General features: G+C 42.1%; 2 protein-coding genes across 6 annotated transcripts in view; both read left to right on the forward strand.

Annotated features, from left to right (window-relative positions):
* DAPK2 (death associated protein kinase 2) overlaps positions 1 to 10,038 on the forward strand; it is a 38,493-nt gene extending 28,455 nt beyond the window's left edge. For 3 of the 5 annotated variants that reach the window (XM_038147649.1, XM_038147648.1, XM_038147650.1), the window contains 2 exons: positions 538 to 583; positions 1,491 to 3,393. In XM_038147649.1, the coding sequence (XP_038003577.1) occupies positions 538 to 583; positions 1,491 to 2,126 (682 nt within the window). In that variant the 3' untranslated portion in view covers positions 2,127 to 3,393. Of the gene's footprint in view, positions 1 to 537; positions 584 to 1,490; positions 3,394 to 5,439; positions 5,530 to 5,705; positions 5,787 to 6,304 lie in introns of those variants that run through there. The other 2 variants (XM_038147652.1, XM_038147647.1) reach the window with 2 other exon arrangements.
* A 4,158-nt stretch (positions 10,039 to 14,196) lies between these two features.
* HERC1 (HECT and RLD domain containing E3 ubiquitin protein ligase family member 1) overlaps positions 14,197 to 27,250 on the forward strand; it is a 96,056-nt gene continuing 83,002 nt past the window's right edge. Inside the window, 1 exon segment of the mRNA XM_038147620.1 lies at positions 14,197 to 14,329. The gene's annotated coding sequence lies outside the window, so the exon portion shown is untranslated.

The raw sequence follows: 27,250 nt of genomic DNA on the forward strand, positions 1-27,250 counted from the left end.
TAACATGCTGTTCACCAAACTGCTACAATGTGGAAGGAAGTTAGGTTTGATCCACTTTGATTAGGTTTGCAGTATTCCTCTCAGAAATGTTGCTTTCAGGAAATAACAGCTCCTGCAGTGCTGTAATACCGTGTTCCAGAGGACAGCTTTGGTAGAATTACTGTTGATTCAGACTCAGATATATCAAAGGTGTATAGCAAGAATGTATTTTCTGAGCATGTCAGATGAACAAAACAAAGGAATGTTGTATAACTTTTTATGGAAGGGTGCACAAAACTGCAGGTAGATTTTGATGAAATAAGAATTAAAGTTCTGTGGAGTAAGGTCAGTTACCTACTGAAGTTTAGAACAGTAACTGAATTGCACACAAGCAGTGTGCCTCAGGGAGAAACATAACCTTGAAATTTGAGGGTTTTTCCTGGAATCATCCTGATAAAGGCTTCATAGGAAGCCCGGGAAGAGTGTGGGTCAATGGACTTCTGTACCAAGTATTTATCATTCAAGTCTTCGGGGTTTTTTTGTGTTGTTGTTTTTTAGGAAGCGGCTCACGATTCAGGAAGCTCTATCTCATCCATGGATAACGGTAAGACTGAATAAAGAAAAAGATTTTGTTTTTTTTCCATGAGCAAAGCAGAGATCATATTCTCACTCTTACTGGTGTGTTAAATGGAAAACTGCCCCCTAAGTACTTTCTGATGCTGGGTGACTCAAAGAGATGTACAGGGAGAAAATTGCTTGGGTCTGACCAAATCCTTGGATTTCTGCAAATTACTTCCTTTATATGATAACGTTCAAAAAGAGAGTAACAAAGCTCTGATGTTTATTGCACATTTCAGTATTCCATATTGGACTGGGCTTTGCATTTTTCCATTCCTCTCTGTTTGCATGGGCATATACTGTGTGTTGGCTTTCGTGCTTTCTTGAATTGAGAGTTGACTGCAATTGATATAGAAAATACGATTTGTGTGGAGTGAGAGCTACTGTGTACCCCGTGTTCTGGTTTGCTTACATTTGTGTGTCTGTATGTATTTTTTCATCATAAACATTGCTTGCTTATGTGGGTAAGTCTCTTACTGAAAATACATTTAGCTAGTCTCAGCATGACTAATGAGGATTTTTGAAATTCAGTTTTTGCTTTGCATTGCACAAAACATTAGTTGCAGTGGTATTAGGGTTGTTGGTTTTCCTCCTACAAATATTAATAGCTTTGACACTGTTAATTGCTAAAAAATTAGCATGAAAATAAATTGCAGCCATGTTGTTTGCACTCATCACATTGGAATGAAAGCACTTGTCACATTCAGTTCTGGGCTTACTCGTTTGGTGTTTGTTTCTTTTAATCAAATGCACGAAGGAAAGTCTTTGTGAGCAAAGAATCTCCCAGCATTGTGGAAGCCCTTTGTCCCTGCATCCTTTGTGTAGAGTTTTTGAATTGCTGCAGTCTTGTAAATATTCAGTAATATTGGTTCCTCTGTCTGACGACTCACCAGCTGAAAGATGAAACCAAGGTCCAGGAAAACAAGAAGGTGGAGAACGGGCAGCTGAAGACGAAACGCCTGAGGGAGTACACCATAAAGTGCCACTCCAGCATGCCCCCCAACAACACCTACATCAACTTTGAGCGCTTTGCCCGCATTGTAGAGGACATTTCCCGTGTGGAGCAGGGTTTCAGCACCTTGGCTGCATCCCACGATTCCTTGCAGGAGGACATGGATGCTCTGCTTTCCATTTATAATGAGAAAGAAGCTTGGTATAGAGAAGAGAGCGAAAGCGTGAGGCACGCGCTGTCCCAGCTGAAGTATGAATACCGTAAAATGGAGTCCCTGAAAAGGCACTTGCACGATGACACTGAGGCTGTCAGCGCCAGTCTCGCGGGCGTGTGTGGGAAATATGCTGAGCTGCAGGGCCAGTATGAATCCCTCAGACAGGAACTTTCTGAGGAAATCAAGTGGATACAGGATTTAATGAGCAGTTTTCAGCTGGAAAATGAAGCCTGTGTGAATGGAAACTTTCACTCTGTTTTCAACAAAGATATTAATGAATCACTAATGGAGCTGTTAAATAGTTCTTGCTGTGAAGAATTCCTTGCAGGGTTGAATCTTGATGTGACAGAATCCCATCAGTAACACTGGGATCAGGCTAAATGCAGGGTTAATTGCTTGCTTCAATGTACATCAGTTTAAAAAGGTTGCAGTGCATAGATTCTACACTAAAACATGACCTAGAATTAAAGTAGAAGTTCTGATGTATTGCACAAGCTACTGACCAAGGCCATAATCTCCCAGTGGTTTGTAGTGTTGAATTTGTTTTGTTTTTTTCCTGTGCTCAGTGTCTGAACTTGCAGGAACAAGATTATCACAGTGGTATGGACACATCTAGCACCAAAACCTTTGGTATTGCCTATATTTTACTCTGCGTCATGTATTACAGTTGCTAAAGATTACCAGGTAATTAATGTGGAGTAAAGAATAAGTCCATCTGTACTTACTAGAAACTGGGTGGCTGGAAACTAATAAAAAAGCCCCTTATAGCATCTTTGGTTGGCTGAAGGAAACAGTTGGATAGCCCTGCCACAGGAAGTTCTATACACCTTATGATAGAAATATTTGCAATGGTTAAATCTGTAAATTAAAGCAAATGGTGTAGTAATTTAGCTAGTGCTGAAATTCGCTGTGAAATGGCTGCCAATGGAGAATGTTGGCATTAGTGTTTAGGCCAATTGTGCAGGGTGAACTCTTTTACCATCAAAGGTAAGGTGAATTTTAAACTAAAGGATTAATCGACAGCTGAGTTTCCTGTCCTGTACCAAAGAAATCCTATTCAAAAGACACCATTGGGAACTTGCACGGATGAAATGACTGTGTAATTTTTGCAGTGCAAATGTCAATTTTAGACTAAGCAATAATATAGTAATCTGGTTTGTTTTCTACAGTGAAGAAGATTACAAAGCTACAACTAACTTAATCTGTGGTGTGGCATTTGAGACTAGTGTTCTTGCTATAAAGATTTTTTTTCCTCAGGTTTTACAAAGTAAAAGAAAACCCAACCTTGAATCATGCCCTGCTGCCTTGTATTTCAAATAAGTCGTTTGGTTATACTGTATTAATATGCACAGATGTACCAATCTCGTTTTTGAACATAATAAATAGTTATTTATGCAGGATGCAGTTGTTCCCTGATGGTTAGTGGCTGAAAAAGATGCCAAGTTTCTGTGGGCATTTGCTGCATGGTGACTGTTGTGCAACTACAAGAATCAGTGAGATAATAGCTCAAGTCCAGCTAGAGTGAATCTTTACATATATGTATTAGAGTATATCTTTCATTGCCCCTCCTCCCTCCTCCTTTTGCAGAGAAGTTAATGACCTAAATAAACTGAATTGTTGTTCTTCCTAACATGATTAAGAATAATGTTTCCTACTTTGAGATAAAAAGATAAAAGTATACTCTGAGCTAATTTTTGCAGAGTACGGTGGACCCATTTACTGCCATATCCTCACAAAGATGTGCAGAGGCTGATGCAAATTCAGAATTGTGAAAACCATTGTTCACTCGGGATATTGTTGCTCCCATCATTGTACTTGAAGGAGGATGGAGACTGGGTGTGCTCTCTGTGGCCTTGCTCTTGGCACAATATGTGAAATTTTCAAAAGCTTCTATAGTGTAGATAGCCAGGATGTGACCCCTGGCAAGCTGTCACTGATGGCTGGGGAGAATTGGGCTCTACTGTGACAAACGGTATTGAGCATTTTGCATGTGTCCAGTTTTTATTGTTTCAGAATGCTTCTGCAGGTTCCTTTGAGCTGGAAGACCCATTAAAAACTGTCCAGGAAAACTGGAACACAGGATTTTATTGTCAGGAGGAGAGAGCCTTAATTCCTAAAATGTAACTCAAAGCCTAGTGGAGTTAAAATTTGCAAAAAACACTCTCAAGAAAGAGAGTCTGCCTCCCTTCAGCCATGATCTCATATTCTTTTTTCATATTGATTTTCTTTATGAACAAATGCATTGGCACGATAAGAAGGAGTATTAAATGAGGCCACCTTGTTCCTGAGCATGTTTGGGTGAGGGCAATGTTGTGACTCCATCCTTGAGGCTAATCACACACTACTTTTGAGAAGAGATCCTAATGATTTGAGAGAATGACAAGGTCACTGGGTTGTAGGGTACTTGAAATGAATAGGTGGTTATTAGCAGTCTGTAGTAAAATGAGTTATTTAGAGTTGGTGATGGTTCTGCTGCTGAAAGGGCACTGGGAAATTTTTCATAATGATTGTACAGCTGACATTTAGCCAGTGACGTTTTTTCCACTTCAAATTGATTTCTGCTCGCCTGTTGCACCAAGCTGGCTGTTTGCAGCGTGAAGAAATTATATTTAATGCTTAACTGTCCCAGTTCTGTTGAATGCAAATGGTGTGTACATCTAAATGAGAAGGGGGCTCAGCTGATAGCTTGGCTCCTTGAAGTGCTGCTGAGATACTTGCAAAAATGTTAAATTTACAGCATTTGATGAGAAAAGTGAATTTGTTGTCTCAAACATTTTAAATTATTTTGCTGAAAAAGATGTTTAAATCCTCACTGATGTGTTTTCCATTCTCCTTTGGTACTCTTGCTGTTTCAGGTGCAGGGCTTGGCTGCATTCCAGTCCAGTTCAGTACAAATATTTCGGTGTTATCCACCTCCTACCTAGCAGATCAGAACGGCTGGAATGGTTGTCACTCCATACTCTTTGGAGGGCTGATTCCTGGCCTTTCTCTTTTCACTCATGCCTGATCTGGTTTTGAACCATTTCTTTCTTGCAATCTGTCAGATTTGGTTTTAAGGTTTATGCAGATTTTGAGGTACTTTTGGAATTGAAATGTGCTTCATTTTCAGAAGGACTGTGTCAGGATTTGTGGAACATCTGTTTCTTAACACCAGGTTGACATCCAAAGCGCTAAGCACGTGTCTGAATTCTGATCTATATTCTTCTTTATTCCTATTTTTCAATCGTCAGATATTGCAATTATTTTATTGGCTGGGTGTCAATGCCTTGTGCTTTCATACTCTGGCTATGGTTAAAGGACAAAGCTGAAGTTTTTTCAGATAGCATGTATCCTTATCACTAATACTACATGACAGTTACCTTTGTTCCATTTTATTACAGTGATGTCATCTAGAGAAAAGGGAGATGGGGCAGGTGTGCACGAGAAGCACCTTAGCAACTTTACTAAGTGAAAGCATAGCCTTAGCACCCACTAGTTTTAGGATTTTATTTGCGATCAAAAGGGTCCTGTCTAGGCCCAGAGTGGGCTAGATTTAATTCTTTTTCTTCTGCTTTTACCTGTATGAATCCGTAGCTTCCCCAGCTTTCTTTCAGCCAGCTCCAGTGCACATGAGGTATCTTGCATGTTTTATGCACCAAAGGGAGCCGAAGAATAAAATTGCTCTTTTATCTTCCAGCCCATGGACAAGCAACAGGCTTTGGTTCGGAAATCATCTGTTGTTAACATGGAAAACTTCAAAAGACAATATGCTAGAAGGCGATGGAAGGTATGGCAACGAGCCTTTAATCCTTCTCACATGTGGCTTCCCAAGTCTGATGGGATCAGAGGGCAAGCTAGAGCTTGAATGTAAAATTGTAATAGGCGGTAAATGAATGAAATGTGTTTGGATATATCTGCGCTGGGTGTGTGTGATCAGATTGGTTTTCCTCCCTCTCTGCGCAGCTTTCGTACCGCATTGTTTCACTGTGCAACCAGTTATCGCGCTCGCTGGTGAAGAGGGTCCTGACACAAGATGAGAGTTCGGTAGGTGCATTCCTCACGCGGCAAGAAGAGAAGAACTGGTCTTACTGTGCAGTCATTTTTGCTGTCCTTACATGATGCACAGCCCAACAGGACAGCAGTGGCTTGGAGTGGGAAACCAGAGGGGACCATGGCGTCATTTGTGTCTGTAATGCTGCTGTATGTTCTGTTACTGTGACAGGAATCTTGTGCAGGGAGAGCCAGTGACTTGATAGACCTTCTAGGGGCTAAGCACATTACTGTGTAAAGGAGCAGCAAGGAGCCTGCAGATGATGTCTGGATCCTAGGCAGTGACCATGGGTGTGACTGAGATCTGAGCAGTCGCAGGGGAGCTCACTGCTCTTGGGCCCAGCTCTGTGATGGAGGGTGGGGGACCCTGGCACTGCCTGTGACCTGAAGTGAAGCTTTAAGGGCTCTATTAGCTCTGCTCTTCTCAGTAGATGATACTGATGATATTGGAACAGCATGTTTAAGAGCATGGTATCTCATTTACATGAGACTTTGTGGCCTTTCTGTTTCAGAGAAACTGTGAAAGTGACAGTGAGGATCTTTCACAAAGAAAAGCCCCTCTTCAGAGGAGAAGCAGCATATCATAATGGGATGAGAATTCCACGGGCAAGAGACAGAAAACTTTCATCCTTGCTGAAGCAAGCAGCCCTGGCAGCAGACTTGGACTTCTTGTCTGAGTCCTTGGTATGATGCTTCTTGCCTCACAAACTACCCCAACTGGATGATGGTCTTAAATGCCTACTAAGCATTTTAGAAAATTGGGAATTGAGATTCCCAGGGAAATGCTACAGCACAAGCACCAGTTGGAGTGCTTTTATATGTTGAGCGTTTCAGTGATATTTCAGTGATACTGATGTCAACTGCACTCAGGGTGTAGGGTTTCTACTGACAATCTTTACTGCAGAGTAATTCACGTTTCACACAGTGGTTAAGACTGTGGGCATTATTATTTCAGTCAGAAAATTGCTAGCGAGTCATAAGGATTTTCTTTAAATTCAATTTTTATAATTGTTAATAGCATAAATATTTGATGGCAGGTATCTGACAGGTTTTGTTAGCTGTGTGCAGTACTCTGTTATTGCTGCTACACTGAAAAGAAGATCACAATGTCATTACATATCAAAACCTTGATTTTGTGAACCTGGCAGTAAATAGTTCTGAAATGCAACAAGAACTGTGCTCTGGCCATGGTCTCTGCCTGAGGATTAGCACAACTCTCATTGTTAGTGTGAGTGCAACTGACTGTGGCACTGAGGTAGGCCATGGCAGTTTTTGGATAAAAAAGAGAAAAAAATTCTGTAGTGATTTACATGCACCCAAATACAACATTTTCATGGAATGATGACAGGATGCCTCACCAAAAAAAGGCATTTACAAACCTAAAGCATGTCAAGAAATAGTCTTTAATATTAGACTTTGGTATTGCTGTCAATATTATTTATTTTCAGCAAATTGGAGATTCTTTAACACTTATTTGTATAGGTGCTGTTTACATGTAACCCAGACTGCAGACATCTGTATTTTATTCAGGGAGTTGTATCCAAATTGAGGAAATAAGCACTTTGATATTGATGTAATATCTTTGCACAGGGAAGTTGCATCATTTAAAATGTACTAGTTTCTAAGCCAGTATTGTTCAATTGGTACCAAAAAATGTGCATAGACTAGGGTATTTTTTCATTGAATGTATTTGCTGTTAGAAGTTCCTATTTATTTTGCCATTTAATGAATTAAAAATCAGAAAGCAAGTCTAATAGAAACAACTATAGATGGATGAGGAAACTGATTTTGTTTGGCTTTACACTTGTCACCTCTAGGCTGAGATTTTAGAGCAGAAGGTGTTGAAAACTAGTATCAGGTAAATTTTGATAGCTTCTACTTTCTAAGAAAGAAATAAAAATATGCTGCTTTTATTTGTAATTTTGTATCCTTGCTTAGTTGGAGACTAAAATGCAGTTGATAAGAAATTACTTCTTAAGGAAGTGAAAAGAAGGAAATGTATGAGAAGCTTTGGAGGAGAGAGGCAGAACATAGGATTTGATGGAAGAAACATAAAATGAAGGAGGGGGTGGGAGGAAAAAAGCAGTGGAGAGGAGGAAGTATGAGAGGGATGTGGAGCTGATCCTGGACTGGGAAAGTTGGAGGAAAGGAAAGAGAATGTGGATATATGAATTGTGGAAGCTAGAGAGTGAATGTTTCTGCAAATAGGCACTGCATTTTTTATACTACTTATTTAATTTCTTTTTATTTTATATCTTATGCTGCCTGTGACACGTGCTGGTCAAGGGATGAGGTGCAGGGCATGGGGTTCTGTTCATATTCAATTAAAAGGTACATTTCTGAACTTCCTGTGTAATTCTTGAGACAGAATCCTCAAAAAGTGTCGCAGTAATATATGTATTAAGAGGGAGCAGTAACAGGGAAACCTGAAGTTTCAGTGTGTCCTAATTTCAGTGGGAATACAGTTAATCCTTAGTAGCTGGTACAGTGCTGTGGTTTAGATTCAGTATGAGAATAATGTTGATGATAATATGCTGATGTTTTAGTTGTTGCTAACTAGTGGTTACCGTAAATCTGGACTTTTCAGTTTCTCATGCTCTGCTGGTGAGGAGGTGCACAAAAAGCTGGGAGGGACCATAGCCAGGGACAGCTGACCCAAAATGGTCAAAGGGATATTCCAGCCCATGGAATGTCGTGCTCTGTATGTAAACTGGGGTGAGTTGGCTGGGAGCCACAGGTCACTGCTCAGGGATGGGCTGGGCATTGGTCTGTGGGTGGTGAGCAGTTGTGTTGTGCATCACTTGTCTTTCCTGGGGTTTATTCCTCTCTTTTCCTTTCCATTATTATTAATTATTATATTATTTTTATTATAATATTTTTCTTTCGTTCAATTACAAAACTCTTCTTATCTCAGAGTAACCCTTGAGGTTTGCTTTCCAATTCTCCTCCCCACCAGGGCCAAGGAAAGGTGAGCGAGGGGCTTTGTGGGGTCTAGTTGCCAACGGGGCTTTAACCATGGCAGTGTCTGGAGGGAATCTTTCATAGACAGAACACTAAAAATATATATTTGGATAAAAAACCGCCCAGCTTACCTACCAAATTTTGCTTTCTGCTTTCCCAAGGATGTGGAAAACCAAACAGACTCCGAGCCAGTGGTGTTTTTTGGATTTCTGGACTTTAAAAACACCTTTGGTTTCCAAATTTGAGATTGTGGGATGTGTATGTAAATCACACTTCTGAAAATTAAGCCCTGGTTAAAATAGGTGTTAGGTTGTTGGATCAGGATTGTGCTGTCATGGAGATGGGGTTATTCTCATGTAAAATCCTAGCAACTATTGAGAAAGACTGGACTCAGCAGAAAGGCAGGCAGAGTGCAAGCTCTGGCTGATTAATTCTACCTTTATAAAGATGTAAGGTGGTGTTTTAACAAAGACATTACACACAGCTCGCTGTTCAGTCTTCAGTCATCTTTGTGCCCAGGTGAGCTAAGGCCAGGCCTTTCTGTCTGGCACTCAGTCACTGCACATGGCTCCCAAGCAACTCCACTGCACAGAAACCACAGCACGCAGCACTCGTGTCCATACGAACTCTTCCCTGACCGTTCCAGGTAGGAGCATGCTGTGAGTGTAGAATCTCTTGTACTCAGGACTAATGTTGGTGATGCCTTAGGAAGCTTTACAGTGTTTTCCCAGCTGGGTTTTCTCTGTGTTCATCGCCCTGTCTGTTCCATGAGGTGAAGCTCACCCTGCTCAGGGAGGCACAGTGTAACGGAGCTGCTTCCAGCACTGGACACCTGCTCTGTGCAGGGCTCAACAACCTACAGGTTCCTTTCAGTAAAGGGAAAAAAAAAAAAATAGAACAAAAGAACTACATGGAAGGAAAGGGAACATTAAAAGAATTTGTGTTACAGAATCTGCTTTCCTGGGTGAAAAAAATCTATTTTCTATGTATTATTCTGTTTTGCATTAGGGAACCTGGAGAGAAATGAAGTGATAATCTGGGAAAAAAAGGAAAAAGCACAGCAAAAAAACCCACAAGAGCCCACGAGTATTTTTATTAAATATGGCTATTTAGCTAGTTTTATTCTTATTTTAGTGGCAATGTTTTTTAATCTACATATATTTTATATCAGGAGAAACACTGATTTTTTTTGTTTGTTTGTTTGTCTGTTTGTTCCTGGAAATAGTACACACTGTCAAAAATAGCGGAGACGTTTGTTATTTGCTAATAAAATGTTGGAAAGCTGGATGGCTGTGTGTCTGTGTTTCCCGGGGCCTGAGGCGAGGCCCCTCAGCCGCAGCTGTGGAGCCCTCGAGGGCGGGAGGCGGCGGCGCCTCAGGGCAGCGGCAGGGAGCGGAGCGGGGCCGGGGCACCGGGCCGGGTTTGTGCCCCTCCTGCCCCTCCGCGACGGCCCGCTGGGGCTGAGGGGGCTCATCGGGGCGCAGGTGGCGGGAGGGCCGCTTTGGGGCTGCGGAGGAGCCGCCGCCGTGGCACCGGCTCGCCTTTTCGTCCGAGAGGGCTTGATGGGCCCGACATCGGGACCGCGGTCTCCAGAGCCCGAAGCGGCGTCCCTCACCCTCGGCAGCGAGGTAAGCCTAGCGACTGCCCGCCCAAGCAGCTCTGCTGTTGCTGCCCTCACCTCTGGTCTGTGCTGTCTTACTCCATTTACTTTCCCTTGCTCCTTTTTTTCTTTTAAGAAGAGGTATTGTTCCTATCTGTATTTGTATGTAAATCAAGGAATTTGTATGTGAAGGGAATATATTTAACAATGTTCAGTTGAGAATCAAAGAACTCGGAGGCATTTCTTTTCCCTCTGACATGCTGTATTGCTCACATAAATGCCTACTCTGTCTTCACATAGACTTCAAACTTTAACAACTTTAGCGTTCAGATAGGTGATACATAATTTTCAGCATGTAAATTTCAGTGAGAGGAGTTCAAGAGGCTCAGGTGCACCTGGTTACTGGGCAGGGCTGGCAGGGAACCGTCACCTGTAAGTGATCATGAGCCCAATGAAGTGCTATTACAGCAAACTTCAGCCAGCTGGGGCACAAAGGGTCGGAGGCTTGTGGGGCATGGGCAGACCTGTACCCCTGCTGGAGTGACCAGGTGTGCTGCTGAGGCTCGGGGGCAGAAGTTTGGCCCTGAGGCAGAGCTCTTGATGAGTTGAGAACATGAAGGTTTCAAATGGACAAGAAGTCAGGATCCTTGTCATGGTGAGTAACTTTGCTGAGGGAAGGATGGATTAAGAAGGAGCCTTGGGGAGCCCTGATGGAGTGATGGGCTTGGTCTGTCTGAAGAGATGGGAAGGAATGGCTGACCTGGCTGTGGGTCTGGGGCTGGTGTGTGCACAGGGATCTGTGCTCATGCCCTATACACTGTCTACCCCATATCCGAAACATGGGTGATCCAGAAGCCTGAGCATGGATCTGGGTTCTACCTGCGACTCCTTGTGCCAGAGCCTGTTCAAGAGTCTCCTCACAGTGTTATTGCTGGTGCATTTGCTGTTATTTTTGAGGGGTACGTGCAGAGACTATCACTGAGCATTAGCTTTTTATAGCAGTTTGCTACAACTTGTGGCCATCCATCTCAGAGGTGTGACATTTTCCAGTTCTACTTGGAATTGTGCTCAGTCACAGCCTTTTTAGGGTGGGATGTATCCGCTCAACAGAAAACCTATGAAAAATGGTGTCACATCAGTATTTCCTAAAATGTTTTTCCCCAGGATGAACCTTGTGAGCTACGTACAATGCTTTGTTAAATATAATTGTTTGAAGTATCTTGTGTGCACGTGAATTGTCTTAATATAACAATTATTTGGTAAAAAAGAAGCTTTTAGGTAATTCAGTTATCTCTTTTGAATTTAAATTAATTTTGAATTAAAATAAATTTGAATTTAATTAGATTTACTGTTTTGAAGTGTGGAAAAGCCTTTCTAATTTTTAGCTTAGAGCCTCTCATTCAGCTAGCAAAGGGCAGGAAATGCTACATTTGGTTTAGTCCTAGTCCTGTAATTCAATAGAGACCAACATAAGGATTGAGTTTTGGTCTTGGTGCTGGGCCTTTAAAAGCTGTAGCATATAAAGTGAAGTCCTCAGAAGTCTGTGACAAGCAAAGTCTGATTTTGAAATGTGAATGACTCAAAGCTCATGATCATGAAAAGCTGGCAATCTGTAATGCTGCTCTGTCATCTGGAGTGCTCTGTTTCCCTGCATCTGCACCTGGATCAAAGCAGGAAGAATGGCTTCCCTGAGTCTGCCACAGGAGCGCTCTGCAAGCCAGTACTTAAAGATGCAATGTCCCCTGCACAGTGTGTGTCTGTGCCTGCATTTGTACTCCTATGAGCAAATCAACAAATTAGAGATTCCAGATCCTTTCCTGAAGTTTGGTTATTCTGCCAAGAAGAAATTCTACAGGACTCTGTAGGACACCTGGAATGACATAAAGCAGGTGGCTGCGTAGTTGGAGTAGATCCAAAGCCAGTTGTGGGGGCAGATCAATTACCAAACACGGTGTGTCACGCCAGGGGTCAGAAGTTGACAGACCTGTGGTTAACTGGTTAACAGACTTGTGATTTGTAGCCCAAGGTTGTGCTGTTACGCAAATACTGACCTACATTTAGTGTTTTTTGGGTTTTTTCAATCCTAAGGACTGAATTCATAGAGCTCTTCCATTTGACATGCATAATGTTGGAAAAAGTATAATGTACAGGAGAATATATGATCTGCCAAAGTTATTAATGCAGAGACTACACTGAGACTGTAATGCCATTGTGAGTGGAACCACGGTTATCAAATGACTGATCAGTTAGCGGGGCAAACTGTATCAAATTATTTAGATCTCTAGCTTTGGGCTTTCGAGAGCACGTAAGACAATTGATGATTTTCTTGAGGAGTGTATCCTGGTGTTACTGATGGAGAGGTAAAAAGGAGCTGCAAGGACCTCAGTTTTGGCTGTAGTTGGTAAATCTAGAATTTTTCAGGCTGCTGTTAGAGGAACCTGGGAGTGCTGCTATCAGGAGGGACAGCTGTATTTTCTGCACACAGAGATGTTGCAGTTGCACACAGTGAAGCTGAACCGCTCCTGTCCTTCAGAAGCCTCTGCTCTGTGGAGCAAAAGCCACTTGTTTCCTTCCTGTAGTTTCTTTTCATAGTTAGCTGTAGCAGCTCCATTCCAGAAGTGATTTCCTGGGTCTCAGTGCTCAGAGCCAATGGGTGTCATCCCCTTGTTTTGCTCTGAAAGCTGAGGCTGTTTAGTCACACGCAATGGTGTGTGCTTAAGGCATTTGAGCTAAAATACAGAAATGGTTCTTGTGTGCCTTGTGGCTACCAGAGGTCTCACCCTTCTCAGCTGAGAGCCCTCAACACCAGGGTTGTTGTAGTGACAAATGCTCACTCCCTGTGCTCTGAGCAACCTCCCTGGCAGAGAGGGAGCGAGAGAGAAGCTGCAGCACTTCTGGTCGCTGTGTTGAAGGACTTTGCTATCTGCACAGGAGGAGCTTGCTGCCTGGTTCCAGGTGACAGTTCAGGGCTGCCTCCAGAGGCAGACACTCTCCCACGGTCCAGTGCAGCACTGAAGGATTCCAGTGGTTTCAGGTATGCATTTTTTATTCTGTGAGTTATCCACGGCCCATTAGTAATTGTGGAAATGTTTTTCTGTATGTGTAGAATGATTTGAGGGCTCTGATGAGGCGCTGAAAAGCACTTGAAAAGCTTTTTAGAATTTTTTTTAATGGTGGGGAAAAGCACCTGCAGTTGTTTATTTTAACCTGGTGTAGTAGGTCCCTGCCCATCAGTGTCTTTTTTGTAGGGATTGAATGTGCCCCAGAGGGCAGGCAATTTGTTGGATATGCTAATTAATAATTGTAGAGTCACACCAAGGGTTTTCAACATTAGCAAGTATCAAAGTTGCTGTTTTTAGTGGAAGGGGTCTTAGAGCCTGCAAGACATGGGTGGGGTGCGTCTGAGGTGGCATAGACTGCATACCATAGCACAGATGAAGTGCTTGAGATAGCCTTATCAGTGAGACCCATATGTTCATAAGGAAAGTCTGCCAGCTTTCGCTTTTCATAAAATACTGTGGAAAAAAAATGATGCAGTTTTCATGAAAATAAAGTTTGCTTTTTGCATCATAAGGGCCGAGGAGGCAGAAAACGTAAGTTCAATGCATATATTCTGTCTAGGAAAGTGTGGTTTGGGGCAGATGTGACAGGGGTTTGGGGTTTCAATCACTTCAGAACCAGCAGTGATCTTCAGTAAGAGTACTTTGAAGGGAAAGACCTCTGAACAAAATCTCTAGAGAGCAGAATGAAGATAAATGTGCTAGTATGTTGTCATCTTATTGCAAAAGTCCCATACCTTCTTGGTGATTTCTCATGGGCAGCTCCTCACAGCACTGACTCCTTCACTGTACAGCCAAGGAACTCCAGCTCCCTTCTGAACCAGCTAACCCACTCTTCAGCAGCACTCATCCTCTTTGGACACAGCTGTGGCCTGTTCCTAATCTTTGGTGATCAGTACAGCTGCGACTCCTCAGGGGTGAGATTGCCTCCTGCACCATTCTCTTACGTTCTATCCCTCCACACAGGTACACCTTTCTAAATTGTCAAACAAGGGAGTATGATTGTAAGAGTTTGTGAGATCCTTTCTTACTGTCTTTTGATGCAGATTTCTTGCCTTGTTCTCCTCACCCCAAACTGTACTTCCACTCAGATTTTTCATTTCAAGGAGGACTTGTTTATTTCTTTTAAAAGTCACTGGAAGAATTCCAGATGTTCATTGTTTGTTTTGAAAATCAACAGGCTACAGACTGTTAGAAATGGAACTGAGAAATTTTTTTTCCCATTGATGATGATGATGAACATTTATTCTGTTTAATGGTTTTTGCTCCACTGAGTAAAGTAAAACTTAATGGAGTTTTTGGATTGGGTTTCATTTTTGATAAGTTCAGTTACATGATGAGTAACAGTTAAATGGCCAAAAAGCCCTGTGGGGAAATAGAGGCTTTTTCACCACCGCATGTCATACCAAGTCCATGTGTCTTTAGAACTCTCTGTGCGAGTGATTTATGTCTAGTGTTAAAGGCAGACCAAGCAGGGTCTCACACCACTGAAGCTATCTGCTGCCAGAAAACTCTTATTAACAGAAGAGGGCAATAAAAATTTCTTCTGTCAACTTAAACCAAAATAAAAGAACAACAATACCTGAATGTGACAAAAATGGCAATGCTGCCTGCAAGTCTGGGACATGACTTTCAATGCCTTTTGGGACAGGGTCTTCACGACAAAACCTGCACTAGCAGTTTGCGTGCCTTAGCTTCAAGCAATTTCTGTAATTGAAATGAATTAAAATACTTACTAGCTGCTGTGATCTGAAGCGTCTGCATCTCCCTTTGTTGCTGTTGGTACTGCTCATGCTAAAGGGGATGCCTGATCGTTAATAGAGATCTGCAGGAACTTTGAAAGATTCTGGCAGAACAGTGTTGTTTTGGGAGACACAGATCAGCCATCAAGGAGGTGAATTTTAGCAAGGAAGAGGACTGACCTGTCCCTATTGGTGTTTTTGTGAGGGTTAGAGCTTCTTAGAAAGCATGCTGAAAAATCAGAGGGCTGAATTCTGGGGGTTGCTGCTAGCTGTTCAGGAGCTGCTCTGTGTGTCTCCAGTGAGTGATCCACTGCACAGAGCTGAGGCGACCTGGCACTTTCTGTTTGAGTGGTGATTATTAGGGAGACACCTTTGCCCCCTTAACAGATACCCCGTGTACAGTACGGTTAAGGGGAGGCTGCTGACAAGGTACTTCTTATCTGCAAGTGATAGATAAATACTCTTCTGAGGCTGTGGTGGATGTAGCATTTCCTTCTCCTTCTGTTGTCACTTCCACACAACGTAGCCTGGAAGCGACACGCTGAGTGATAAAACTCTTACCACTCCAAACAGCACTGATGGGAACATGGGATTCCCAGTCCCACCAGGTAACAGGGCTGACAGAGGGAATCCTTTGGGCTCCAGAAGGGTGACTGAAGGCCTAAAGGAGACTTTTCAAGCAGTCCCCACGTGGTTTGGCCCATGTTTCTGACTCTGCACCCAGACAACTTTTCATTTATGAAAAGAATTCGATTCTTTTCCACTCCCTAGTGGAAGAATCAGTGAAAGTGCCTCTTCTAAGCCTGCAGCAAACAAATTTTCCTCCAGAAAATGTTGCGTTTTGTGGGAACCAAAAGGCACCTTTCGAAACAGGTATTCTAGTATCTTTGTTCATGTCTCCTACTTGAGCATCAAGTGAGCTCAGTGGGGCTTTCCTGGCAAGCTGATAGAACGTGTGCCCTTGGATGACTAAATCTGTCTGATTCCATTTTTCTCCGCTGCTTGTGAGCAGCACAGATGGTTCTGATTCAAGTAAATGCACCTCACATGGCAATGCTCGCTGTGCTATGCACTACACCTGTGCCACGACCTGAGAGTGGGTTCTGAAAGGTGTTTTGGCTATTGAATCTCTGCACCTGAATTTAAGGCTGATAAAACAGTTGACAGAATTAAAAAAAAAAATCAGAATTTGTTAGGGAGTTCAATTGAACCATTGTCTAGTAAGTATTATTAAGAGGTAGCTGAAATGTTATTTCTCTTGGCTTTGGTTAGGACCAGTGTCTATCTCAGTCTGCTTTGAAACTAATTAAACTTAAACCTGCAAGGTGATGTGCAGTAATTAAGAAAAATAATTAATAAAATCAAGAAAAATCTGCTTGGGAACAAAAATGTGTGACTTGCTTAGTTTGAGGCAAAAAAAATCTACAGCTATCTGTCGGAATACATTTCTTCTTCTCAGAAGAAATGGAAACTCTAGGGAAATTGAGCAAAATGGACTTCCAACATTGTCATGGGAGTCTAAGAATCAGTTGAAAAGCTAGTTTTCTGTACTGAATCAACACTAGTGTTCATTCGTTATCAAGTTCAGACATTTTATTTGGTAGCAAAGGAAAGCTAAGAATGTTCAAATGCTCCCTCAGACAGGTTTCCCCTTACTCCACCCAGCCTCGTATGCTTTTTTGTACTTGTAGCAGCTTTGCTTAACAAATCCCTGGAGAAACAAGGAACAAAAGATTACACAGAAGTTTTGTTAAAAAAAAATCTGAAACCACCAAATTAAAAAAAATTGGAAAGTTATCAAATCTTATTTACTTTTCAAATCAGTTTTTATGCAGCTGCTTTTAATCGAGCTTTCATAATATTTATCTACAGTAAACTTTTCCTGTACTTAATAGCTATGTACAGCTATTGCCATCCAAAAGAAAGGTCATGTTCATGTCCTAGTATCATTCTAATTGCATGAAGTAAAGATTTTCTCTCCTTACCAATTTTTCTTTCTAATGAGTACTGCAGCTTTCTTGTGCTCTGTTGAAATAGCATGCTAGTGAAGCTGTTCTCAGGCAGTACAGTTCATGCCAGACTTGTGGTTTTCACCCCAGCACATGTTAAGTCTTAAGTACTTTGGAAGTGACACACTATTTACTTTTGAATTTTGTTCACTAAAACTGTAAATAGGACAGTGATTTTGAGGGCAGTGACTTCAGAGAAAGTTATGCGTAGAGCTATAAAATGTTAGCCAAGATCTCTTCTGATCCAAATGCTCAAGATCAGCAGAATTGAGATATATTGTAATAAAGATGTATGTGCTCTTCAAATGGCTTAGATAATTAACACATAAAAGAAACTAGCAAATTTGTCACAGTATTCTATTTAAAATCCCTTACCGTGTTTCTGCATGGTGTCTGAGCACTGTCTAGTCGTGGGCAGCTTTCAGAATGGTGTGAAATATCCTCTGAGGCTTAGCAAGACACTGATTAACTTGACTTGTTTTGTCACATGGGTTCTTGCTCACAAAAATCGAGCATGTTTGTGAAAAGACTGGATTAATGCTTATTTTTAAATATAGGCTTAAAACCTTCTTAACTTCTTACTGAACTGTAACTTAAGGGGAGTTAAGCATCTGATCACTTCATAGTTAAGATACAGAAATGATGCCTCACTGCTGGGAGAAGTTGCTGGGCATTTGCTAGGTGGTACTTTTATGTTCTCTGTTCCAGTATCCCAAAATATGGAGTGACATTGTGTGTTTGGAGGTGCCCCGTGGCTGGCACCGTGTCAAGCTGCAGTGCAGATGCCCTGTAGCTGTTGAGAAGGGATGGCTGCTGGCCGTGGCAGGCTGGCCCGTTTCCCGTGGCACTAATTGCTTTTGGCATGCCTGAGCTGTGCCCTGCTGCTGCGCTGGGATCCAATGGCTGTCCTTTGTTTCCTGTCCTATACTGGCCTGCAGTCCTTCACATTCCTATGTCAAACTATTGCGCAGCGCAGCCTGATTTCTTGTGCTGTAAAAACCATTATTTCCAGATAGAGGAGAACGTCTTGAATTAAGTCTGACCCTAAGCTCTCTGAAGGACAGGGTTACACATGTCTACCAAATGCTCTTCTGAAGGAGCTTTGACCTATGCTGCACTCTCTCTCTCTCTATTTAGATCTGAGCATTTCTGTCTTTGCAAAACCTCAAAAGCCTTCTCAGTGGCCTGCTTCAAAGGAAGAGCCCATGTCTGTGCTCTTTTCATTGGTGTAGACTTTCTATCTGTCCTGCCTCAGTTTAGGCGTGGCTGTGGATCCTGGGGCATGTTAGAGAAGGCTGGACTGGAATGAACTTTGGTTTGAAAATTCCACTGTCCCAGATCAGTGTGTGGAAAGATGGACAGGCAGATACCTGCCACCCCTGTTATTTCACTTGTGTTTTGCCTAATTGTCTTCCTGATCCTTGTGCTTTACAGCCTAATCTCTTCTGCAGTGCCCAGCTCATAATTCCCTGGTACGGCATGGGATCATAAGATAAACCCTAAGGACTGGGTGTGCGCAGGGGTCCTGGCAGGGGTGTGCTGGAGAGCATCACTGCAGGTCCTCACAGGGTTTCTGCCCAAGAGTTGCCAGTAATGGATAACCAGCAAGCAGAGTAGTCTGGGTTGATGGGTATTGTGACAGGAAGCTTCCTTCTTGCCCAGGCCACAGGACTACACTTCTGCTTTGGGAAAGGCCTGGTGTAAGCGATCACTCTCTCTTTCACTAATAGTACCAGTGTATTTATAAAAGTTTTTCACTTAATACTTTGTCCTTTGAAATCTGGAGGCAAGACCCAGCAATGTTTCTTCAGGCTACCTTCTCTTTCAAATCCTGAGCAGGGGTTGCCTCTCAGTGTTCTCAGTCCATATGTCCCAAATTACTTTCCTGCAAACTGCTGCTGCTGTGAACGGTACTTCTGCATTATCTTCCACTAGTGTTGATTCCTTGTTTTCACAGTAGCATGTCAGCTTTTAATTCAAGGAGGACACCCTTACATGAAGTGTGCACTGTAATAGAAAGTGTTGTCCATGTTGCTTCAGCTGCCTTGCTGCTTTTGGTTTAGCTGGGTCATGACTGTTGCATTGCTTATAAACTGTGGCCAAAGTAAATGACTGGGTTTTTTTTTTTTTGTTTCGTCTTCAGTCATGAACTTTAAAAATCCTTCTTCCAGCAGCCCATTAACAATAACATTAATTTGTATGGTTTTATTCAGCTGCTGCATTGAAAGGATGACATCGGTTTTGGTTTTAATTCCTTTGGCATATGTTTAAGACACCTGTTACATGGAAGAAGAGTTAAGGACATTTCTTGGAGTGGCATTTCCAGGTGTTTGTTCTCTGTTGTGTATAGCTATACATCCAACAGAAAGCTTGTGAATGATGGTGGGCCAGTTGGAATCCCAGCATTGAAAATATTGCAGACAAAATAAAATACCAAACTGTCTCGCTCCTGTGCCTCCCCCAACTTCTGTTACACTCAGCCGATGCTGGAGCTTCTCCTCTGCCTGGGGAAGTGAGTGAGCACTGATGTGGGACACGTTGCCCTTCCAAGCACCAGGTCAGTGTCGCACTGGAGCTCCTCTGTGCCAGGCTGAAGGACACACGTGCCCCCCCGTCAGTGCACGGCAGCGGCTGCTGCACTGGTCGTGTTGTGTGTACTGAGCAGGGGCCAACTGGAATAAAGTTTGTTTGCAGACTGGCTGGCCTTGCAGCGCAGGGGGCTGGGTCACATGTTCACGTGTTGATGAGAGAGAGACAAACTGGAACATGTTCTTAAAAAGGGCAGAAAGGGTAGTGAATGAGGGCAGCAGGGGAATGACACTGAGGAGAAGCTGGGAGAGGTGGGAAAGGGTCACAGTATTGGACAATGTGGGCAGCAAACACTAGGGGAGGTGTAGGAGATGGCAGTGGGTGTGGGCCAATCCACTGTCCTTAGGCATTGTCCATGTACCGTGTCCTTCCAATACAGTAGGAGTTTTGATTCTGTGACACCCCACAGCAACAGAAAAGAGATGCCTATTTTTGTTCCCATGTCACCATGCTGAAATGAGCCATTCTGGCACCCTTCTTATCAGTAGGTGTAATTCCATAGCTTGCACTTCATTCTTAGCACCAGTATTCAGCACTGGATAACCTCACTGAAATACAGATGTGGGAGCAGGACCAAAAAGGATCCCAAACGCTCTCCTCACTCCAAGGCTGGCACAGCAGGTATCTAATTGTACATTGATGTGGCAGACTCTATATGTGATAGCAGAGAGTAGGAACTTGGTGAGCGCTTCAGCTGGAAGCAGAAAACTGACATAAAGAATTTCTAAGCTAATTCAAAAAATGATCCATAAAGTTCAGATAGCAATAACTTACATCCCGTCCTAAATATGCAAATTACTCAGAGATGTATTGATGGGCTGTTCTTTAGAACACCAGCTTGGTTAAAAAGGATGCTCTTTGCAGACCTTTTTGTGCAAAGGACAGAGCTTTCTATTCATCTGGCCAAACATTTCTATATAATGGAACTGCTTTCCATTTCAAAGCAAAACTTGGGGTTATTTTGTGTTTTTCTTTTAGGGGAATTCCAGGCTTTTTTTTTAAACAAACAAAAAGAGAAAACTACTAAGGCGTGTTGGGTAGTAGTTTGGTTTCACTCTTGGGAAGAGGAGTGAAAGGTTTTAAATGTTATTTTCCATGTGATTCTGTAATTAAATTGATTTAACACACAGGGCTGAATTAGCTGTGTCAAAGAGGAAATGTCTGTTGGATGCTCTGTGATTGTCTGTCAAGTCCAGGACTTCATGGCGCATACAAATCCAGAATACATGTGGAAGGAGCTCTGGGCTTTTGGGTTAAACCCTGGTATTGGAAAAGTGGCTCCATCTGTCTGGGCTTAGTTTTGCCCTCTCTGAAATGAAGATGATGATAGCACTTCAAGTGAAAGATTTTTTTTCAGTATTCATTTGGAAAGTGACCTTTACACTTCCGAGTCTCCCTTGTGAGTGGGCGCGCCCCTTGCCCAGCAGCAGCCAGCTGCTGTGGTGAAAGCAGCCCGAGGAGCTCTGTGGGACAGCAAAAAGCAGTTTGGAACTTTACCAGTCCCTTCTACACAGGCCACTGTGAGCACGCAGTTTTCTTGTAAAAGGAGAATATTTGGTAACATGCTGAACTGAAACACAGCCTGTGCTAGACATATTGGGATAACTCTATCCTATTTGTACATTTCCGCCCCCCCTCATCTAAGGGAAAGAGGATTCTTTTTGAAAAATATTGTGAGATCTCAAAGTGGAAGGTGCGAGAGGGTATCATTTGTCTTGTGGTGTTTGCTGGAAAAAATTGAATGCAAGAACAAATGGAATGAAAGGAAAAGTGAAAACAATGGGAAGAGAAATACTGCTTTTAGCCTTACAGAGTAGTCATTGATTCATGAAAGTACAAGGATAATTCCTCATTGTACAGCTTTCAGACAACAGCTGGAATATTCACTTTGAGTTAAAGACTAGCAAGATGTTAATGAACTGACAGAAGCCAAAGAAAAGTCAGTAAAAAAACCAAGCAGTCAGAGAACTAGACAAATAACTGTTAGGAAGAGGGAGGGAAAACTAGTGAAATGGAGCATGAGCAAAGAAGACACAAGTGTCAAAATTGAAAAGAAAGATAAACTCAGAGAAAAATCAATTGCTTTTGTAGCCCAAGTTCAGAAAGAGGAATTCTGAGGCAAAAAATAGAGGTGTAAGTTTTGGGGTTTTTTCCCTAAGAAGATTTTTTTAAAATCTTTTGTTTTAATTTTTATCTGGTTTATTTTGAGGAATGATCTAGATAATGTGCAAAAAATAAATTGTTTCTAAAAATGCTTAACAGTGCATTTGAATATGCTGTACAGCCGAAAGGTTTTTCAGTATCTTTCAGGCCTTCAGGTTTCATGTGGCACGATGACCTGAGTACTGTGTGTAATCATGGTCTTGGAATGTTGCTAATTTTGAGGACAGCTCTTATCTTTTTCATGCATTTGTATTCTGCAATGAAAACCTAACTCACAATTATTTAAAAAAATGCTTTTCCTAGGTTTACTATTTGCCTTTTATAAGATTATTATATATTTTGACTTTCAAAATTAAATTCTTGATGAAAGAAATTATGAATAGGATCTTGCATGGAAAAATGTGGTAAAGGATAATAGTATTTTGCATTTGTGCAAAAAGATTAGAGTAATTTGAAAGCAGGTCTGTGCCAGTACTTGGATGTAAAACTTACTTCAGAGAGAAATAACGAGGAAGGGTCTCATCAGGGTCAGATGGCCTCAGTGAAAAAAACTGAAGCTTTTTGCTTAACTGAAGCCCTCTAAATAAAGGCTTTTTTTCTGGTTATGGAAATGGGGACTGGATCAATGCTGTGCTTGTAAATTGCATAAACTTTAGTCTTTATTTCCTAAACTTTTCACCTGTCTTGGATTCCATTGAAGAAACTAGAACAGTGCTTGCTTGAAACAGTTCAAGCGTTCCTTTGCTGCTGAGCCCAGTTTGAAATGATGCAACTCTCTGTCAATATTAACTGGTGCAACCCTGCGGGTGCTCCCTTTTGGGAGGGCTCTGAGGTTGCTGGGGATGCACACAGCTCTTGCGTGCTATATTTGGCAGAGCTCGGGTCCATCCCCCCGTGTCCTGCCAAGAGCAGTCGGTCTGTTTGCTCCCGTTGCTCCAGGGCCATGGAAGCTGGGTAACCTCTCCACTCGAAACGCAAAGGGACGGGGAGTCTCCAGTAGGAAGCACAAAGGGGTTGTTAGAGCCCTGTGCTGCCTTTTCCCCTTGCTTCCATTCAAAGGTCTTGCTCACTGAGTAGGAAAGACTACAGGGTGTGGGAGGGGAAAGCAATTGTGACAGGCACTTTTCTTTTCCTGGCTGTGTTGCTAAAAGCATGGGAAGCGGAGAGGCACTACAGCGTTGTGCAACAGGGGTTTTTAAAGCAAAGCACCAAAATTCACTCATGAGACCCCAAAGGAATTGTGAACAACCCATAAGAATGCAACTAGGAATGGCAATCCTATGAGTGCTACTTTGACCATTGGCCATTCTCTTTGTTGATTAGTACTCTTCATTGTTTTTATGCATATAGGTATTATTGTGACACAGTATTTGAGCTGCACTGTAGCTGTGCACTGCATGCTACCGTATTGAGGTAATGAGAATTACTAATCCTCTTGAAGTCCGAGTAACCTGCTTGCCACATATGCTCAAAATGTTTCATACCCATGCATAGATTAGTTTGGAATTAGTCTTGTGCATGAATTCAGTTGTTACTTAGTTGCTCACAGATAATCCTTTTAATTTCCCCAGTACATTATCATTCATTGTCTTCCAGTGCAAACCCCTCTTGATTCCCATGCCTTTTCCCCAGTGGTTCACTGGAATGTTTCCTGTCTTGGCTTGGCCAAGGGCATTTCTGAGGTATGGAACCTTGATACAAAGCTAGGCTGAGCGAAACAGTTTGAAGAAGTTACCAGCTAGCTAAAGAAAGGGAGACAGGGCCATGGATTGAACTAGATCTTAAATCTGAGGTTACTTCAGGCTGGTTCCTACTCTGCATTTCACAGTTGAGTCCAGTAGAAAAGAAGTGACGTGACTACCTACAGTCCTGAACTCTGAAACTGCTGATTCTGTGGCACTGATGATTTGTACTGGGGTAAGAGCCAGCTGGCCGTGTGGATGTGGCTTTAGTTTGCTTTCTAATAAATAACACTTAGTATGGCTCAGCTTGGTATGAACAGGAAGTGCCAGGCAGAGGAACTGTCACTCCAGAACATGAGTCACAAGTTGAAATTAAGGGCTGACACAGATGCATATATTTCAGTGCCTTCATATTTGGCATCCCTGCCCAGGCAAATGATCTAATAACAGCTCCCCTCGCATACCTTGGATCCACAGGAAAAGAGCCAGTGTTGTCAGGAGTAACATATGGAAGACATAGGTGAATGTCTAGCTAAAAATTATTTTTCCATGCATTTCGTAGATTGGTGTAGGTTGACTTTAGTCATGTTTTTCAGTGCTTGCAACTGCTCTGTCCACACCTCCTCAGTGACTGCCACAGGCTCCTTTCCTCATCTTTTAATTGGCAAACTCGCCTCCCTTTTGCCTCATGTAAAGTGTGAGCCATGAGAAGAGCCTTGCCTTTGGGCCCTCACAGAGATGATAGCTTCGAGACTGTTTTTTATTGGGGTAAGTCCACAATACAAGACTCCTCATATTTCTAAACACTAAGAATGTCACTTCTTTGGGCGAATCTGGGTTCTGTTATGGTTAAGTAACTGCCCAGGCAGATCACTGTGATTTTAATTACTCTTGGGGATGATAAAGCTATACAGAGACCTAAATGCAAGAGAGGGTCACAAGTAATAATTTGGTGTCTTCTGTCCAATCAGGTTTTGTTCAGTATCATTTGTTCAGATTTGCGATCTTTCTTTTTTTTTCCCGTTGACCATTTATTAACTGGTGGCACAGAAACGTTCAATGTCCTTTGTTGTAATTGTTGGCCCATTTCTGTATAAATTTTTTTCTGAGTCACATCCCAAACCATACAGACTCCTTTCATTGCCATGACAACAGCAAGGCATGCCAATGTTAGCAAAGTCTGCTGGAAAAAGAGAAGTCAGTAAAATCAAAACACAGTTAATTGAGGTATTTAATATATAAATTCCCATTTTCTGTAATAATCCAAAATTATCCTGCATTGTGGAATAGTAGTTAAGAATAAGCCCTAGATAAATAGCATAGCCTCATGCTGGATGTTGGGTCTTGTCCTAGGCACTGCATTATAAAAAAAAGATCTTACAAAAATAGTGAGAGTGGAATTGCTCATAGCCCTGGTGAAATGTTTGGATCAGAAGAGAATGAAGAGTTAAATGTGGTTACTAAAAAAATAGAGGATAATTATTAACAGTCAGAAAAATGTTTGATGTTAAATTGTGCGTTGTCCTGTCATTATACTTTCCTCTTCATTGCTTAATATTAAAAGTACATTTGATGGGATTACGTAACATTACATTTTAAACTAATAAATAATGCAGTAACTCATACAAAGTAATAGGGAATCATTGATGTAAAACAGGTCTTGTAGAGCTGAATGCTGGAAGAAATCTGCCTTAGTCCAAGTGAAGCTGGGAAGGAGGAAAACTGTGGGTGGGATTTGAGAGGTCTGCATCATGGAGAATTATTTCTGTTTTAAAGAAGAGGTGAGAGCACAGAGATAACAGAGGTACTATCTACAGCCTCCTTTCTCTTGAAACCTCCATGATTAATTACATGGGCTTTCTCTTGGCCTTCCTCTATGCTTTGAAGGTAAGATGGAAACTATTTTGGAAATAGAAATGGAGGATGAATGTCCTGCAGTCGGGGACATTAGGGGCTGAACTCCTGAGATTTTTGTAGTTTTGAATACTTGTGCTTATGCTTGCTGTGAAGGAGGGGGAGAGGATGAATGATGTTGCCTACTGAAAAGCTGTGATTCAGCTATTCCTGGCCTATGTCTAGGGGTGTCCCATAAAACTCTTCTCAACTTTTTTTGTCACATTGACCCTGTTATATATAGCTGCAGGTGGCTGGAGGGCTCATCTTTCCTCTGGTATGTCCTCAGGGTACCCAAATGAGTTTCAGGAGCCTCTGCAATGCAAGTGCTATGTTTTCATTTCATGATAATTGACTCTCAGGTGAGGTGGCTGAATTGTGGTGACAGCCACTGGTAGCGTCAGAGCAAATGCAGACTTGTTCCCCTTATTTATGTCCTTATTTTCAGACCTACTGGAGCTGCTGTAGGCTAGAAGGCTGCTTGCTTTGTTTGGGTTCTCAGTAATTCTGACAATACTTGCCTGCTTAGTACAGAGTGATGGACTAGACCTCCTCATCCTGCATCACTTGCCATGCCAGGTTTTATTCCAGTGTGGAAGCTGCTGAATCCAGCTGGCTGTAGATGCAGACAGTAGCTCAGGCATTGGAGGTCTAGCTCTGAAGGAGAAACTGTGGAAGTCACTTGACTTATCAAAGATTGCTGTTAGTATTAAATATTAACACTTGCTATCTGATAAACAAGCTTCATGTGAGAATTCCCAAAGATGCTATTCATAGCAATAGCTGTTCATAGCATTGCAGTAGCAATGGTCCTCCAGTGTAACTTCAATTCTGAGATCAGTGAGCCTCTGGAAACAGCCCCTGCACCTGCATCCAGGCAAATGGCAAGGGGAGAGCCCTTGACTCTCAGTACTGCAGAGTGATTGATGGGCTGGGTCAAGATTTGACAAACAAAACAGAAAACCTTGGGTTTTGTGAACTTCATATTTAAGTCTACGTAACTTAAAAGCATTAGACATTTGCAAACCTAAGGAATTCCTTGAGGATTATACAATGCTTGGCTGCAGGTGGAGCCTTCAAGCCATAAAAGCTGCAGTTAATGATAAGGTTTTGTCTTCATGTTGTGATTAATGTGTGTGGGTGTGGGACACGTGATCATGGAGAAGAGCACATACTGCTGAGTGTGTCTGTTTATTCTTCTTTCTCTTCTGTGGAGTGGCAGGTCTGCTGGACGTTCTGCACTGAATGTGTTTTCATGTATCTGTTAATTTTTTAAAAGTTTATTTCTTATACAGCATCCCGTAGCTGACATATTTGAAATACTTAAGGAATGCTTTAAAATGTTTTTATAGTTTACCCCTGTTTTGATGGTATTTGTTAGCATAGGTGGTCTCAGCAAAGAAGGTGCTCATTCACAGCTGAGTTCGACTATGATTTTAGACAAAAGATTAGCTGGTGTAGTTAGAGGTACAAAACAAAAAAAAAAAATCTTAACAACTTACTGAACAAAAATGGGTTGTCTTGACCGTTATCTTCTGGGTTGATATTACATGGGTAAATTGCTAACAGAGGCTTTTATCTTAGTCTGTGATTTTTGGCTTGGTTGGGTCAGACTTTTCAAAGCGAGGCATTCGAGTTTTATTCTGATGCAAAACGCTGTGCATCCCTGAGTTGCCTTTTAGGGGACAGAATGAAAAGCCATCAATGCCTGGGATGTGTCTCCAAAGTGGTCAGTGACATTTAGTCCAGTTTTGGTTGGA

Source organism: Motacilla alba, chromosome 10, assembly GCF_015832195.1.
Source record: "Motacilla alba alba isolate MOTALB_02 chromosome 10, Motacilla_alba_V1.0_pri, whole genome shotgun sequence".
Classification (NCBI taxonomy): Eukaryota; Metazoa; Chordata; class Aves; order Passeriformes; family Motacillidae; genus Motacilla; species Motacilla alba.